This window comes from Vipera ursinii (genome assembly GCF_947247035.1).
Source record: "Vipera ursinii genome assembly, chromosome: 1".
In the NCBI taxonomy this organism is placed as follows: domain Eukaryota; kingdom Metazoa; phylum Chordata; class Lepidosauria; order Squamata; family Viperidae; genus Vipera; species Vipera ursinii.
The window spans coordinates 207,680,894-207,699,576 of NC_139512.1; the positions used below are offsets into that span (position 1 = coordinate 207,680,894).

At 40.1% G+C, this 18,683-nt stretch overlaps 1 protein-coding gene across 7 annotated transcripts in view; it reads right to left on the minus strand.

Annotated features, from left to right (window-relative positions):
- FKBP1B (FKBP prolyl isomerase 1B) overlaps positions 1-18,683 on the minus strand; it is a 56,875-nt gene that overhangs the window by 6,037 nt on the left and 32,155 nt on the right. For 4 of the 7 annotated variants that reach the window (XM_083379916.1, XM_083379919.1, XM_083379914.1 and 1 more), the window contains exon 2: positions 16,640-16,687. Coding sequence is in view for 1 of the 7 variants with exons in the window: in XM_083379913.1 (XP_083236039.1) it covers positions 16,640-16,687 (48 nt within the window). In the remaining 6 variants the exon portion in view is untranslated. Of the gene's footprint in view, positions 1-7,743; positions 7,869-10,090; positions 10,110-12,389; positions 12,502-16,639; positions 16,688-18,683 lie in introns of those variants that run through there. The other 3 variants (XM_083379915.1, XM_083379917.1, XM_083379918.1) reach the window with 3 other exon arrangements.

Sequence of the window (18,683 nt, forward strand, 5' to 3'; positions counted from 1 at the left end):
TTATTACAATCAGAAAACTTTAAAAAGCATCAAAGAGCAGAAGTTGCAGGGAGATAGGGAATAAATCCGGATTATTTATCACAGAAATATAAAAAGGGTTCAGAGAACTGGACAGAATGCTATTTTGCATAGCACTGCTGCTCTAAACTCAGTGGCAAATCTTCCTACTGATAAAACCTTGTCTTTTTGGAAACTTAGTGAAATGTGACTTTGCTACCAAAACAAAACTGCCTTGAGAATGCTGGCGTGTGGAAAGATACCTGAATCCTAAGAGTACAAGAGTAACAACCATGCATTTTCTGTTCTTCAAATTACTATTACCTCCAGATTCTAGAATCTTTCCAAGTATGTTTAATCAAATGGTACATTCTTTCAATTATTCATTGCAGTTCAGATCATATTGACCTCCTCGCAACTTGATTGTGAAAGTACATGTAGTGCCTTACACAAGGTTAAAATGCTTTTTCTCAAGTAAGGGGTATGGATGCTTATTTTTTCTGAGTCCTGCACCATAGCCACAGCCCTCTGCTAGGATAAATTCTAATGGGTCTTCCAACGCTCACAAAGGATTGAGGTGGAGATGAAGGGCTGCAGAGAAAAGGAGACTTCATCTCCTGAAGCCTCTGACTTGTATTTTTCTGTTTGATACCTTAGCACAGATCCGGCCCGCGAAGTGGTTTCATGTGGCCCGCGAAGCCATCCTGGAAACAGTGAGGGAACGGCCCCCACTGCCTTGGCCCTGGCCCAGAGACCCTCCTTCTGCCAGAGACCCTCAGATCTCTCCCACTCCTGCACAGGTCCCCGTAGGCACCCTTGATACGAACGATGTAGAGCTGGCCACGCCCACCCAGCAGGCCATATGCACTCTAGCCACGCCCACCCAGTAGGCCACGCCCACCCTGGCCATACCCACCCGGCCCCCTGAGTGCAACCGCAATGCTGATGCGGCCCTCAATGAAATTGAGTTTGACACCCCTGCCTTAGCATTTACATGCAGCATATCAAACAATCAAGAGTATATTTAAGCACACTTTAAAGGGCCATGAACAGGAACTGCATATATGTTCTTTCATTTGCTGGTTCTCTAAGAAGAATCTTTAATCTCTTGCCTTCTCTTAAAATGTTTAACTTCTATATACCCTTTTATATTTTAATATTTTACTGTACATTGCTCAGAGTCCCTCTTGAGGGACACGGGTGGTTCAGAAAAGTGAAAAATAAACATAATGAAAATTTGTTTCTTGTAGTCTGAACACAAAAATACTTCATTATGGAAGTTAGTCCAACTCATCAGGAAGACACCAAAGTATTATAGGTTAAGTACTATGTTTTCATTCTTCTATTCATTTTTTTTAAGTAATGCCACTACCAGAAACTCAACTCTCCAAGACTACTCTCAGTTAAACAGAAGATTATATGTATAGAATGAAAATAAGCCTGCCTGATTGGCAAATAAGATAAGAGGTAGGTTGCTCTAAATGTTCTCAAGAGAGTTGTGAGAGCAGGAACAGCTGGATGCATTCGCTCCTTAGCTCCCCACAAAATATGATTTAGACCACACATGTCAAACAGAAGGCCCGGGGGCCGGATCCGGCCTGTGAACTGGTTTCATGTGGCCCGCGAAGCCACCCTGGAAACAGTGAGGGAATGGCCCCCCACTGCCTTGGCCCTGGCCCAGAGACCCTCCTTCTGCCAGAGACCCTCAGATCTGTCCCACTCCTGCCCAGGCCCCCATAGGCACCCTTGATGCGAATGATGTAGAGCTGGCCACGCCCACCCAGTAGGACACGCACACTCTAGCCACGCCCACCCAGTAGGCCATGCCCACCCAGTAGGCCACGCCCACGCGGCCCCCTGAGGGCAACCGCAATGCTGATGCGGCCCTCAATGAAATTGAGTTTGCCACCCCTGATTTAGACAGTTTTTCTTTCCAGCTGTGGGGCTAGTGCAGAAAATGAGCTAGCCTAGGAGACCATAATCTAAACTGATATAATGTAGAATGCAAGGCAAAACCTTAATCTCTCCTTATTCTTTGTTATGTATAAAGTTGATACTAGTCACTACCCTGTAACCGAGGAGGATCATATCCATGATCAAGGAAACATTACCATACAGTATTGCTCGTTTCATGCCTTACAGCCCATCTGAGTAATTAGGGTTTTCTAATCATGAGAACACAATTTAGAACATTTAACTGCATTATGAGGTATTGCTGCAGCAAAGATGTGCTGATGCCTCCCTCAGGCACCCTCAGGATTTATGGCTTAGTTGAAAAATTAAACTGCCAGCAGATAGTATGAACATCTGCCAAACCTTAATATAGCTGCAGCTGTTTTTAACCATAATCTAAAATGTCGTAAAGGCATGTGATATGGACAGTTTTGCCTTTATTCGAATACATGTTTTACGGATCAAGGGAACTGTTCGTTCACGATTTTCCAACAAGATTTTCATTTTCTTACTAACTCCTGATCGGATCCCATAAATGCAGTAAAATATTTTGTAGCCTGTTATTTGGGGAATGTCTGTTCTGTCACTGCTATTAATAGCTCTTGCTACGAGCCTGTCACGATTTTAAAAACCCAATATGGCTTTGGATTTAGAATTGCTCATCAACTCTAGCACAGACAGTCACTGAGTGCAAATTTTTTTTGCGAGGCTTGCAAGTTAATTGCTGTTTCCTATGTCCTCCTCTAACCAATGCAGCACGTAGGATCTTAAGACTGTGGCAGAGGCACTGACTGCCTTGATACCATACATTTCAGAGATGCAAGTCAGCAATCTGGCACGATTGGAATGGGCACTATATTGAAATTTAGTGGGCTGCTTTCAGATACGTTTAGCTTTTTCAAACCGTGGAATATTCAGTGTATTTTGTATTCAGAAATTATCTGTGCTTCATTTGTCGGCTGGTATGTGTGGTTCTTTATAGGATAAATTTTTACCACCCCGAGTTTATTTTATTGTAATAGTGTATAAATGGATATACACAGGGCTTTTTTTCTCATAGAACGCTCAGAACGGAGTTCCGGCACCTTTTTTGGATGGAACCTTGTAGGGTAGGCAAGGCGGGTTGGATGACACATGTGAGTTCTGGCACCTTTTTCTTTTACAAAAAAAGCACTGGATATACATAAAAAAGGGGAAAATTAAAGGGTGATGTGGTATGGAGAATAAGAAGAAGAAAAAAAACCAGAGCACTTATTTTACTCGGTACTCCAACCACCAAAGCATTTGCCACAAGAAAAAACAGGAAAGATACGTAACGTTCTGTAACACTCATCTTTAGTCTAGGAAACCTATCCATTTTGATCAGTACTGCTATCTCCTTCTTGGCTTCCCAGAATACTTGGATCAGGCCAAAGCTAAAAACTGCAACAAGAAAGGGGATTGCTGAATAGTCCTTCCAAACATTTGCATCAAAATAAAACCTGACAGCAGATTCCTTATTAACCTATTCCTTATTGCTCCAACTTGTGTAGATCATTATCTATGGCATACAGCATGGGTGCCCAGCCTTTTGGCTTGCCTGGGCTACACTGAGTGAAGAGGAATTGTTTTGGGCTGGATAAAGGCTCTATAATATAGTTAACGCATATAAATCAGATAATAATGTTTAAAAGTTTAAAATCTTGTAGTGCTGCATTACTATCTTTCCACAGCTGCATGTGGCCTGCAGGCTGGACATGCCTGGCATAGAGCATAAGCCTCCTTAGTAATGAAGTGAAATTGTCATGCCGAACTTATTATATGGCTTTCGACAAGCCACTATCTCTTAGCTCAGCGCTCTTTCCTTTCTGCAAAAAAACATACTGAAATCCAGGATATTATTCTAAGGCCATTTTAACTTGCTTCGAATTATTTTTTTTAATTTTTATTTTAATCCCATTTATATCCCGCGCCTTCTCCGAAGACTCAGGGCAGCTTACAATTTAAGCACAAACCAATGTGCTTAGCAATAGCCTTCATTCTATGTATATGCCTGCTTATTAGGGCTTTCGGGTCCCCCCAAGCGGCATTATTACAAAGTCAGCTTATTGCCCCCAACAATCTGGGTCCTCATTTTACCTACCTCGGAAGGATGGAAGGCTGAGTCAACCTTGAGCCTGGTGGGATGCGAACCTGCACTAATTGCAGGCAGCTGGTGTTACTTAAGGAGGCATTAGCCCACTGCTCCACCAAGGCTCTTTATAATTATAACATATCAATATTATATTTACGTAACTTGTGGTCATAACTGTTACCTGGTCAAGTGCCCAGAGATCTCTGGTTAGCGAGTGGCACAATAAAGCAGTTAGTGCATTATATGCAAATGACATATAATGTTTGGTGTATTATTGAATTCTACATGTACTCTTCAGATATCCCACACAGTCTTTGTGAAAAAGTGACCTTTATTTTTATTCCTATGGTAATGAGCAGCTGCAACTCAGTTCTTTATCAATCTAATGGATTCCAGCAATGGGGCTATGTGAGCCACAGGGATTATTTTGAGATTTACTACCAAAGTTAATGTTCTGTATGACATTGCAAGCTACTGAATGACCTGAAGCAGACTGTTGCATTTATTCATCTTATGCACTAGCCGTTAATCTTTCGTAGGAAGGAAATATACTAGTTATCTTGTCCATTTCTCTATAGTACCAACATACAGTGTAGACTTTTCTGTCTAATTTTTATATCTCCAATGAAGTTTCAGATACTTTATTCCATATTGTAAACTGCCTTTCCCAATATGCCCCTTTCTATATATGTTGAAAAGGTTTACTGTACCACTGATCAGCAAACATCTGCTACGGGGCCTAAGATTCACTTACTACTTTTCAGGATAACATTAATTATTATCCTATAATTATCCTATCATTGACTATGCTAAAGCATTTGATTGTGTGGATCACAACAAATTGTGGCAAGTTCTTAAAGAGATGGGAGTACCAGACCATCTTATTTGTCTCTTGAGAAACCTATATGCGGGTCAAGAAGCAACAGTGAGAACTGCACATGGAACCACTGACTGGTTCAAAATTGGGAAAGGAGTCCGGCAAGGCTGTCGCCCTGCCTATTTAACATGTGCAGAGCACATCATGAGAAAGGCAAGGCTAGATGAATCAAAAGTTGGAATTAAGATTGCCGGGAGAAATATCAACAACCTAAGATATGCAGATGATACCACTCTAATGGCAGAAAGTGAAGAAGAACTAAAGAGCCTCTTGTTACGAGTGAAGAAGGAGAGTGCAAAAGTTGGGTTGAAACTAAACATTAAGAAAACCAAGATCATGGCATCCGGCCCTCTCAATTCCTGGCAAATAGATGGGGAAGAAATGAAGGTAGTGACAGATTTTATTTTCCTAGGCTCCAAGATCACCGCAGACAGGGACTGTAGCCAAGAAATTAAAAGATGCTTGCTTCTAGGGAGGAAAGCCATGGCAAATCTAGACAGCACACTAAAAAGCAGAGACATCACCCTGTCAACAAAAGTGCGTATAGTCAAGGCTACGGTCTTCCCAGTTGCAATGTATGGCTGTGAAAGTTGGACCATAAGAAAGGCTAAGCACCAAAGAATTGAGGCCTTTGAACTATGGTGCTGGAGAAGACTCCTGCAAGTCCCTTGGACTGCAAGGCGATCAAACCGGTCAGTCCTAGAGGAGATCAACCCTGACTGCTGTTTAGAAGGCCAGATCCTGAAGTGGAAACTCAAATACTTTGGCCACCTAATGAGAAGGAAGGACTCACTGGAGAAGAGCCTAATGCTGGGAAAGATTGAGGGCAATAGAAGAAGGGGACGACAGAGAATGAGATGGCTGGATGGAGTCACTGAAGCAGTAGGCATGAGCTTAAATGGACTCCAGAACATGGTAGGGGACAGGAAGGCCTGGAGGAATGTTGCCCATGGGGTTGCGATGGGTCGGACACGACTTCGCAACTAACCACGACAAATTATCCTATACTTATAGGATAATAACATTTCACTGAAAAGTAATAAGTGAATCTGCTTTCAGAATCACCTTAAACTGTGAGATGGGCAGCATATAAATTTAATAATAAATAAACAGCCAAAAATGTTGCAAGTAGTGAGCTGATCTAGGGATTGGTCATCTATGGATGCATCAAAAGATCCATTCATAAAGGAAATATTGTGAACACGTGGAGAAAACTGCCCTCAAGTGGAACTGGCAAGGGCAAAAAGAAGATTGAAAGCCAGGTTTAAGCATAAGGGGAAAGCCCGTATTAACCTCTGATTAGAGTTACCCATTACTAAATTGGAAGAGGCCATTTAGACTGTCAAAGACTCCCTCCCCCACGTAGTAGTGTTGGATTCCAAATTCAAGCATTCTTAACAGATGGCTAACCAGCATCTGCTTGAACACATGCCCAGAAGGGGAGTCTATGACTTTTCTAAATGACTGGTTCCAATCTCAAATTGCTCATACTATTCAGAAGGCCTTGGGGTTTTTTTTCTTGAATTTGGCTCACTATCTTAAATACTTTTATGTCTTGTCCTTCATTGGAAACAACAAAGACCTGGTGTGTTGGCCTTCTATATGACTTTCTATCAGGTATTTAAAAAGAGTCTCCTATCACACTTCAGGGTTGTTGTTGTTTTTTCCTTCTATCATCTATCTTGCCCTTTTCAGAACTCATTCCAGTTTGCCTGAATTCTCACATTTTAATGCCAAGATCTGAACAAAACTATCTAAAGTATGACCAATGCAAAATACAATGGAATTGTAGGGGTTGTACAAAAAATGCTTCCACTGATGCAGCCTAATATTGTAAATGCTTTTTTTTACAACCTTTTATATCCCTAGTGACTCATTCCAAGATGCTTTTCACAAATTCCTCGGCTAGATACCAAACTAGATACCAAACGACATTAGCAGAATATCTGAACTTAATTTGGCAAAAAAGAACTTCCCCTGAAGCCATTTGATTTTCAAAGCACCTTTGAGATAAGAAATGTGGAGACAAAGAAAAAAAAGCCAATTTTCATACCTGACTGTACCCTTTCTCTAACTTAAAACACAAAAGTTCCCAGTTAAGCTTTCGCATATATGTTGCCTGTAGAGATATGCAAAATGTTTTGAGGCAAAAATGTTCCACCTTCTGAATGTCCTGTTAGGCCCCTTCCAAAGATGAAACATTTTGTGTTTGAAGTATTTTGCATACTTCTGTTGGTGTTGGAGAAGACTACAGAAAATGAGATGGACAGCCACGAAAACAAATAAGTGGATAATCAAACAAATTAATCCAGAGTTTTCAATCAGGCAAAAATAACAATACTTAAATTGTCCTAAATTGTCCTACTTTGTACACATTACATGAAGACCTTATCTCCATAAGACCTTATCTTATGGAACCATCTTCCGGTCGAGCTCCGGATGGCGCCTGACCTCCGCTCCTTCCGGCGCGATCTCAAAACCTACCTTTTTGAACAAGCTGGCCTGGCCTGATGGGATGGGGTTGGGTTGAATTAATCTGTTTTAATCTATTTTTTAATGTGTTTTAACTTATTCATGGGCATTTGTTTAATCGTTTTTAATTTTTGTATCTTGTTTTTTAATATGTATTGCCCTGTTCACCGCCCTAAGTCCTCCGGGAGAAGGGCGGTATACAAATAATAATAATAATAATAATAATAATAATAATAATAATAATAATAATAATAATAATAATAATAATAATAATAAAAAATTGTTTTCACTATTCAGAAGGGTTTTTTTTTCCTTCTTGAATTTGCCCCACTAACGTAAGTTGTGAGAAGTCTCAGATTCCAGTAGAGAGAAGTTCCCTGAGGATGGGCTCCAGCAGGTGTCCAAAAGCTGGGAAAAGTGAACCTCTGGTCCAGGTGACCGACCCAGATTGGATCTTGCCACATTATCCTGGGATATATATATTCGCCTTCATTCGTGAAGACCTATTTCTCTGGAGTAGATTCTAATGCTGGGAGAGGTGGAAAGAAACAGAAGAAGATGATCAGCAGCAAGGTGGATGGATTCAGTTACAGCAGCAATGGATGCACTGCTGGGAGGCCTGAAAGACCAAGTTAGGGAGAAAATCTAAGAGTCAACAATAAATGGATGGAACTTAGTCAATCTACCAAAAAACAGTAAAATATGGGAAACTGCAAGCATAAGAGATAGCTGTACAGTATTTATTGTTAAATTTGTAAGTCTCAGTAGACTTACAAATATAGAATATTATCTAATGAACTTCAACAAAAAAATACGGAAGCAATCTGGTAAGTTCTCACACTACTTATAAACTCTGGACTAGCTCAGGGAAATAAGGTTGTCAGGACTATCCAAGCCAAGTCTTCTCTCTTCCTCCTCTTACCCAAACCAAATTATCCCCTTTTTTTTCTAACCACCCCTTTTCTACCTCTTTCCTTTATTTTCTCCTGTATAATCTGCACTATCACTTTTGTTTTTGTCCCATTTTTTCAAACTCATGCATATTCCCCTTCAACCACCTTTTTTTTGCAAGGAGACAAAATAAAATACTGTATTCTAACCTTTATTTTTAGTATCGACCACAAGAAGAGAAAACAGTTGTTAGTCATTTTCCCAGACAGAAAGCAGAGTTTCAGAAAACAAACTTGGGAGATAGCAACTTCTTAATAACATACAAACAGCAAACTCCAGCCAACGGTTAAAAGCTGAACCAAACCCAACTCTCTATTCACTGCTTTCTTAGCAATTATATATTCTCATAATGTATATATACCCCACCTTCTCTAAAGCTCCCAAAGCAGAGAGGTACAGGTGTTACAATCTATCATGCCCCCGAAATGGGATTTTACGTGACTTACAGACACTTTACAAGCTTGCACAAATAAAGTTTTGCTGAGGCCAGTATGGCTTATTTCTGAGGTTACGTGAGGTTGATGCCTTTACTTACAGGTAGTCCTCAACTTACAACAGTTCATTTAGTGACCAAAGTTACAACGGCAATGGAAAAAAGTGACTTATGGCCGTTTTTCACACTTACGACTTTTGCAATATCCCCATGACCATATGATAAAAATTCAGATGCTTGGCAACTAGTTCGTATTTATAACTGTTGCTGTTTTTCCAAGGTCATGTGATCACATTCTGCGACCTTCTGACAAGCAAAGTCAATGGGGAAACCAGATTCATTTAACAACCACGTTACTAACTTATTGACTGCAGTGACTCACTTAACAACTGTGGCAAGAAAGGTCGTAAAATGGGGCTAAACTCACTTAACAAATGTCTCATTTAACAACAGAAAATTTGGATTCAGTTGTGGTCGTGAGGACTACCTGTACTGTATAAGGTACTGTTCAAGGTGCTGGTACTTACCTTGAAAGCCCTACATGGCTTAGGCCCGGGATACTTGCAGGACCATCTGCTGCCAGGAACGAATTCCCATCGCCCAGTACGCTCACACAGAGAAGGCCTCCTCAGGGTACCGTCGGCTAGACAATGTCGGCTGGCGACCCCCAAGGGGAGGGCCTTCTCTGTGGGAGCGCCAGTCCTATGGAACCAGCTCCCCCCTGAGCTTCGGATGGCCCAAGATCTCCAGTCCTTTCGTCGCGGCCTCAAAACACTCCTTTTCCACCTGGCTGACCTGGACTGACAGGGATTTTAATTATGTTTTTAATTTTTTAACTCTAATTTTTAATTTATTTTAATTTTTAATTTTAATTTGTACAGAGGCCTTTAATTTTAATTTTATCTTAACTTCTGTATTTATTGTATGTTATTGTTGTTAGCCGCCCTGAGTCCTTCGGGAGATAGGGAGGCATATAAGTCCCAATAATAAATAAATAAATAAATAAATAAATAAATAAATAAATAAATAAATAAATAAATAAATAAATAAATAAGGTATTCCTCCCTTTATAAGAAAACAGTTAAAGCTTTCAAGCCCACTGAAAAATTTGCACTCTGTACAGTAACATCCCCAACATTTTTTACTGGGGGAATATCTGGAACGTGGAGAAACTGTTGTGCTTTTGCAAGTGTCTCCCAGCCAGGCCATAATGCAAAAAAAAATAAGCAGTACGTTCCTGCTTACACCGTCTACTCTCCCCCTCTCACAAGATGTTTGCAATATCTCTCTTTACCTTTTCCCTCTTTCTGGGTGGATGAACAGACTTCCTCATCATCACCACCAACAGCCCTACCACGCCACACTCTATCACACCCTGAGCTGCGGACCATCTTCTTCTCCTCTTCCTCTTCCTCCTCCTCCTCCTTTTTTAAGGAAACCAATTGGATCCTGTTGGGTGCTAGTGGAAGCAACCATATAAACCACTCTGGGTTTAAAATATAGAAGTGCAACACTTGTTCTCCGTGCAGGAAGCATTTGGTGGAAAACTGTACTTAGGACATGACTGCTTATCTTAATTTTGCTCACCCTTGCACTCCACAGCCCAAGCAAGAGAGTCTGGTTTCCACAGGCACAGAGCCACACATCAAGGAAAGGTTTAAGAGAACTCTCAGCTGGTGTTCCCTGCCAACAATAGATACCAGCAGCAAAAATATTTACAGAAGTCAAGCGAGACTGAAGGTGGGAAGTCAGTCTAGTGCTTAATATAAACCCAAAGATACAATCAGAGGAACTAGTGAGCTGTGTCGGCTTACCTTGACCTGTGGAGAATGTCTGCACAGGATGCCCTGACTCAGTCCCAGATGCAGACTGCACTTCTGAGCCCAAGATCTTTTTCCGCACATGTCATTCTGCCCAATTCCTCCCCACAACAAATAGATTTATAGCAACCTTCTCACGTGTTTTCGCAAGACTGAGCTTAAGAGCTTAAAACATCAAGGAAGATGAATCAACGTCTTCAAAATTCCACCCCCACAATACATGGCTAAAGGTGGCGCTTTTTCTGGACTAGTTTTGAATGGGGAAAAAGCCATCCAAAATGCTCGCCAACGTTGTGTTTCGACCAGAAGCAGCACTAAAAGGAAGCCGCTGCTGGGTTGCTAATATCTTGTACAGAAACATTTTAATAGCATTAACTGTAACATTTGCCAATTGTCCCTTGTGATGGGGAAAAAGATCAGGGCACGCTGCATAAAAGGCAAACTGATTGGCTACAAGCCAGAATCATTTTCAAATAGTATTAATGTTATGAAAAACAGTCATCTTTGGTGCATCTATGATGAGGCAAGCAAACATTTTTTCTAGCAGAAGCAATGTCCCCCCCCCCAACTTTTCAGCCTCTGTAAGAGTCACTGACAGAGTTGGACAACTAAAAGACAATAACGCCTAAGCTGAGAATTTTCTTTGCATTTTTTATAAAATTCATATTGGGCTAGAAGCTAAAATGTTTCCATTATTAGCCATGTTCGTATACCATATTCACAAATCAGAAAAGTCTGTCCCTTAAAAAAGTCTCTGTCCTTAAAAATGAACATGAGACAGAAAAAGATAGGATTGGTTTTTTTAACTTGTTTTTCTTTTTCTACTTGACACAGTACTAGCAGCTGTTCATATCCAACTGAGAGACCCAACTGATGCATCAAGAGCTACTTAATCGCACCAGCAATTATTCACATATTGTCACCTCTATGACTTATTTCCAATCACTCATACTTTTCACACTACACTGTATTTTCACACATCCTCTGATCTCATGGAGAGGAAATAAACATGTGAAGGGACAGGTGTCAGCAATACAGCTAGAGTGCTAGTCTCTCTTTTGGAATCGGTGTTCACCCTTTAAAGAGCTATGGCAAGCCCACAGCCAAAAGATGTAGCTTTCCTCAATACAGAGATGGTTGGTTTTTACATAGTCACTTGACTGCCAATGACTGTAGGCAGCTTATAATTAAAACTTTTCTTTATAAATTATGAAAGACCAAAAAAAAAATCAGGACTGGCTTCAAAACAACATACAACCAAAATATCCCATCTTAGCAGCACTCAAACTTTACTGTGGCCCCAAATCTTGGGATAATAGCCAAATCTCTATAAGCTTCTTGAATATTATTAGGATGGAAACCATCCAAGCATCTGGATGTGATGGTACGAAATAGGGTGGCAACTGATGCCCTCCAAATATTTGAGACTACATCTCCCACAAACAGTGATCCTATTATTCTTGTTGGGAATGGAATGGAATTTGTAGTTGTTGTTCAAAATGTTTGGAAAAGCACCTAGATTTCAGTTCTTTGATTAAGAATCAACAGGATTGAACTGCTGCCTCTTGTAGCGTTATTAAAGGTACTAGAACACTGATATAAAAAGCAAAGTATTTAATCCACAGTATATCCTTTCAAGCATCTCAGCCTACATATCATTGGGATGCATCACTCAAGTCTCTTTCATTTCTGACATAGGATCCATGCAACAAAAAAATAGAACTTGGAATGATTAAGCAACCACAGTTAGTAAGAAAAAGCCAAAATATTTACAAGTTTGGTGCTCTCAACACATGGTGCAGGTGGAATGGGAATTTTTCAGTCAATGATGTCTTCCATGTTCAATCCCATTTTTTCTATTTTTTTCTTTCCTTGGAAAACCAAACTAAGGAAATGTAAATAAAGTTTCCTTAGAAGCTTTATTCATTCATACAGTTCTCTTGGCGACAATACAGAAGTGGTCTGCCAATGTGCTCTTCTCAGATGTTCCCCCAACTACTAACTAAGGCCAATCCATCTTAGCTTGTGAGGTTGGTTAGGCCATGTATCTGCACTAGAATGAAATAGCTCTACGATATCTTAACTTGCAGTGTTAAAATTCCTCCATTTGGAAGCAACCGTATCTAGGCCAAAGACATTACTTTTTTGGTGATTGGTTCAGATGCAAGTATAAAACCACAGAGCCTTAGGTTACACCGTTGTTCATTTAAATTGATATTTTTTATTATCTGATGAGCATAGAGTCCTGTTCAGAGAATTTTCAGCTAGTTTCATGAAGAAGCAGTTCTTACATCTTGAACAGTGCAGATTTTCATGATGGCAAGTCAGAGCAACTGAGGTGTTTAGGAATTTAGCTCTAAATAGAGGAGTGCATCACACTCACTGGCCTTGTCTTTTGTTGTTGTTGTTATATTCTTATCCCACATTTTTATACTTCATAGGCTGAAGGACTAACGTCTGCCACAGGAAACAAACTTTCCTCATGTCTTCTCCACTCCAAACTTTCCTCATGTCTTCTCCACTCCACTCTAGAGCTCATATTATGTGGGGCTTTAAATGGTATGGGAAGCCAAAACATAGAGAATATGATTTTAACCTGCTCTGTTTTCTAATTTTTGGAAGATGATGAAGTTGGGCAGCAAGAACATGATGGTAGGCATGGAGGCCACAGCATAATCCCATTCCTGCATGGGTTTTAACCAGGCCTAAAGTTATAAGAATGTAGTGATGCTGTTAGAAATAGTATCTGTATATTATGTACTCCCTATTATAGTCCATAATCTAAATTCTACTGAAACTATTTATAATCTTTAATTGGGTGAAGCAATGCATCATAGGGAAACAATTTCTAAACCAATATACCTAAACATGGCTATACTATAGAATGTATTCAAAAATCTGGGAGCCACAATTCCTATGGGATTGAAATTTGGCAAGGTTGTGGTCACTACAGTGCCAGCGTGCTGCCGTGATGCCACACAGCCATAGTCCATATATTTTTCCCACAGTTTCCTTGGACAAAACTTGTCTTTTGGAGGAAAGCTTACATTGATTAATTTCACACACTTCCAACCCATAGTAAACTAAATATACAACAATTGCCTAAGACAGTCATCATAAATGCTAGCCATAAATCACAAGTGAATAAATGACAATGGCTATGTTTATAGCACTGCTAAAATAGAAATATGTAAATCAAACCACTGTTTATATTATAGTCAGTTACTTGCAGTCCTTGACTTATTATCATATCTAGCTTACTTTTACAGCTATTTACAGCATCCCCCAGCACGTAACCATGATTTGTAACATTTTATACTGGTTTAGAGCATTTACTTCTGGTTTCCAGCATATAACGCCAATGGAGGAAAATGGATTCGCTTAACGATTGCTGCATTTGTTTAATGATGTCATTAGTTAGAAGTTGTAACTACTAATTCAGTCACATGGTGCCTTGATTTACAACTGCAATGACTTATGATTGTAATTCTACACTCATTTATGGTCATAGAGGACTACCTGTATATATTTCTGCTTCCTTTGCTTCTGTAGTGTAAGATCCCATAAGGCGCAGATACTACTAAAGTTTTGGCCCATTTCATTTTAAATTAAAGCAAAAAACACTAATAATTTATCAATCCTGTTAGGAAGATGAAATATGAAAGCAAGAACTACCACCTTAATTATTTTCAAAGTAAGATTACCAATATAAATTACCATATTTTCCGGCGTATAAGACGACTAGGCGTATAACACGACCCCCCAACTTTTGAGATGATTTTCAAGTTTTTTCGTCTTATATGCCAGAAAATCAGCGAGCCCGGGAAGGCACACCCTCCCCTCTCACTGTGGAGGAAGCAGGGCAGGCTGGCGTCTGGCGGGAGCCGGCAGGGCAGTCCTGCGCACTTACGCGCTCCCCAGCTATTAAGGAGCACTCCTTAGCAGCCGGGGAGTGCGCGCGTGTGCAGGACTGCCCTGCCGGCTCCTGCCCGATGCTCCTCCCTCTTGAGGCAGCATCCCCGAGGACTCCTTAGGAGCCGGGGAGCGATGCTGCCTCAAGAGGGAAGAGCGTCGGGCGGGAGCTGGCAGGGCAGTCCTGCACACGTGCGCACTCCCCGGCTGCTAAGGAGTGCTCCTTAACATCTGGGGAGCACGCGCGTGCGCAGGACTGCCCTGCCGGCTCCCGCCAGACGCCAGCCTGCCCTGCTTCCTCCACAGTGAGAGGGGAGGGCGTGCCTTCCCGGGCTCACTGATTTTCCGGCGTATAAGACGACTGGGCATATAAGACCCCCCAACTTTTGAGATGATTTTCATGGGTTAAAAAGTCATCTTATACGCCAGAAAATACGGTAATAGTAATTCAATTCACAATATTGTAGTCCTCTTCAGTTTCTTTCATTCTAAAAAACAGAATGCTAAACAAGCAAAATGGGAATTCTATTGACTAGATCTGGGACTTTTCAAAACAACTGCTTCTGCAGAGTCTCAGAAGACATGTTTTACACCGAGCATACAAACTATTTTTTCTTCTATTATGGATCGCTAACTACCCCCACAAGTCTTGGCGATGCATTTTCAGATGCCATTACAATTTCTGAGAAAAGAAAAATCTCCATCTTTTGAAGCATGGTAATGATGTAGTGAAAAATGAATTATGAACCTTTGCTATATAAATGAACATCCCACCTCAGGTTACAAGAGTTTTAAAAGATGAAGCTTTGCAAAACAATAAAACTGCAGGGGTTTTTTTTTGTAGCTAATCCAGTTTTGGCTGGCTTATCTTTCCTAAGGCACAATTACAATGTGTGTGGTGATACAATTTTCAGTAATGTTCCTTGCAGTGCAATTTGCATTACATTGTAACAGATATCTTCCATCTAGCTAGGTAGGAGGATGCATATTAGATTATATCTCTTTAACAGGCACCTGGTTTTCTTCCTGTATCAAAAAGAATACTTGCTATAGTCCCCAAGCTTGCTCTCTCTTGAATCATATGGATTCATGAGCTTCAGTGCACAATGGAAAAAATTTAAACATGAGGGGGAAAAAGTGTAGAACGAATTACAGAAAAGCCAAATTACATTTCTGGTACAGAAGGAGGGGGAAGAATATATGAAAAGTATCTTTCCTTCCAGAGCACACAAATATTTGACAATTAGATTAGTATCAGACTTGGAGAAGAATACGGTATGCTCACTCTAATTCTGTACAAAGTTTCATTTATTGTGTTGATATTCTACCTTTTCCCCATGTTCATTTTATTTATATCACATACACAACTGTTTTCCCTAATTTTATCTCCAAAGCAGCCCTTCATATAGGTTGGCTCAAGGGACAATAACTGGACCAAATTCAGCCAGCGAGATTCATGATCAAGTGTGAACTTCTTGATACTTCTAATGAAAGTTTAATAGCCATCACTTTTTGGTCCTATTCTATCAGTTTGAAAGTCACTGCATTTGCACCAAAATTACAGCAGCAAAGTACTAGATCCAATTTACTTCTGATACAATTACTGTTTGCAAGAACTGATGTGATAACAGTCTACTCCCACATATTCATTCCCAGTTTTACACTTAGCTTAGCTGCATACACACACACACACCACCTGTGGCAATTCTTATCAGGAGAGGATAAACAGGATCTGAACAGCCATAAATGACTGGGGAAGGGCAGTAAACTCAAGGACAGGGGGGGGAGTAGCACACTTGCAATGGAACTAAATTGTTTCTGCTGTTCAAATTATACTAAATTGCTGTTTTTCCAATTTACAGCCTCAACCTCTATCTCCATCAAGGTCATTCTTACATAGTGGAGTGGGCTGGGTAGGTGAGCATATAGCTGAAATGAATATCAATCATCAAGTTCACATAAATAAATAGAATGTATGTTAATCCAAAGATAGGTATTGAGTAGATTAGGATGCCACTGATTCCTAAGTATAAATGCGAGAGAAGGGGTGTATAGGATATTAAACTAAGCAATAAAAATAAACATATCACTTTGTTCACAATGAACCTTACCTGTGTAATGGACTACACATGTTTGGCCTTTCTTTGGGAAAGTCCTTCCTGTTTAAAACATAAAACATGCTTTAAAAGAACTTATTAAATATCTCTTTGATAAAAATATACTCTCTTTAAAAGAGAAAGCAGAATAAATCAATACATAAAACTACATTATAAAAATATAAAGCAGTTCAATAATTCAGTTTAGTTTTTAACACTAGTAGTAAAAGCCAGTCTGTACATGTAAAGTCACACACTGCAAAATTACACACAGAGACAAACACACACACAATCAGTGTAATGTCTCTTTATTATTCCCTTCATACTGGCATTCCTCAGACTCAGGTTTTCAAAATTTTATCTCCCTGGGGAAAACCTTCCATATCAACCTGTTATCATATCTTTTGTGGTCTCTAGTAAAATGCATCCCAGGAGGCACCTACTTTGTGTTAACCACTACTAGCTTAAGCCCAACAAACTGAGAATATGCCATAGAAATGTCCAGTAGTCTCTTCTTGCTATACTTTGAAAAAGGAAAAAAAATGTAAGGTTTAATCAGTTGTTATAGTCAGGTAGAAGGAATAAATCATTATTACTTGTGTTCTCTCTCTCTCTCTCTCTCTCTCTCTCTCTCTCTCCCTCCCTCCCTCCCTCCCTCCCTCCCTCCCATCTTTTTACTAAATGACATTAATTCACAAATGTTTCCAGAATAGCAGTTTGATCAGAAGTTGGTAAGATCACCATATACATGTGGTGGGTGCCCCGGATTTATGGAATCGGTTGCCGGTCGAGCTCCGGATGGCGCCCGACCTTCGCTCCTTCCAACGCGATCTGAAGACGCACTTATTCGAACAAGCCGGCCTGGCCTGATCGGGGGATGGGTTTGGGATTTTATTGTTGTTTTTTAATATATGTATTTACTGTTTTAGTTTGGGCATTGTATTTAATTCTTTTTTAACTTTTGTATTTTTGTATTTTTATATATTTGCCCTGTTCACCGCCCTGAGTCCTTCGGGAGAAGGGCGGTATATAAATAAAATTATTATTATTATTATATAGACTAATGTTTTTTACAGATCAACCAGCCACAAATGGAGGCAGTAAACTACGGTATCTTATTCTAAGATTCCTGCTACACATCTCCTTGAAAACCTATTTGCTCAGCAATTATTAAAGAAAGGCTCTTGATTTTATCTGAGCAGGATAACAGAAAAAGAAAATTTCAGTTCACATCAACGGCCTATTTCCCACAATGGCAAACCTAATGCCTGCGAAAAGCTAATGATCTTAATTGGAAAACAACAGTTCCCTTTTTTCATTTTCCCAGCAACTAAACCACCAGAAATATTCCTCCTCTGAACCAGGAAGTGCTAAATATTCATCATGATTAACAGAAACTGAAGAGTCTTGTGAAGGCCTTATTATTCCTCCAAAACCTGTTATCATTTCATCCAAATATTGTTATTAAAGACTGAAAGCTTTGCAAAAACTTTATAGCTAAGGACAAGCATAGGTAACTATTTTAGAAACTCACAGGAGTCGTTTTTGTGTCATGAAGTATGCTAAACAAAAATTTCACATGTAAATTCTGCAAAGATATCATAAAAGCCTTCCATCCTTCTGAGGTAGGTAAAATGAGGACCCAGATTGTTGGGGGCAATTAAGGTGACTTTGTAATAATGCCGCTTGGGGTGTGTGTAAAAGCCCTAATAAGCAGGCATATACATAGAATGAAGGCTACTGCTAAGCTTGTAAGCCGCCCTGAGTCTTCGGAGAAGGGCGGGATATAAATGGAATTAAAATTAAAAAAAACAAAACCAGGTTTTGCCCATGCCACCCACATCAATCTCAGTCTGCCGTCTATGAAACACATTCTCCTTCAAACTGGACCCCGTAGGACAGGGGGGTCAAACTGCCAGCCCGCAGGCCAGTTGCATCATGCGGAGGCCGCACCCGCCCCAGCTCTGCCAAGGCAAAAAAAGTTGTCATACCTCACGACACATCACATGATGCAGCAAGTTTGACACCCATACTGTAGCAGGAAAGCTGTGCTAATTTA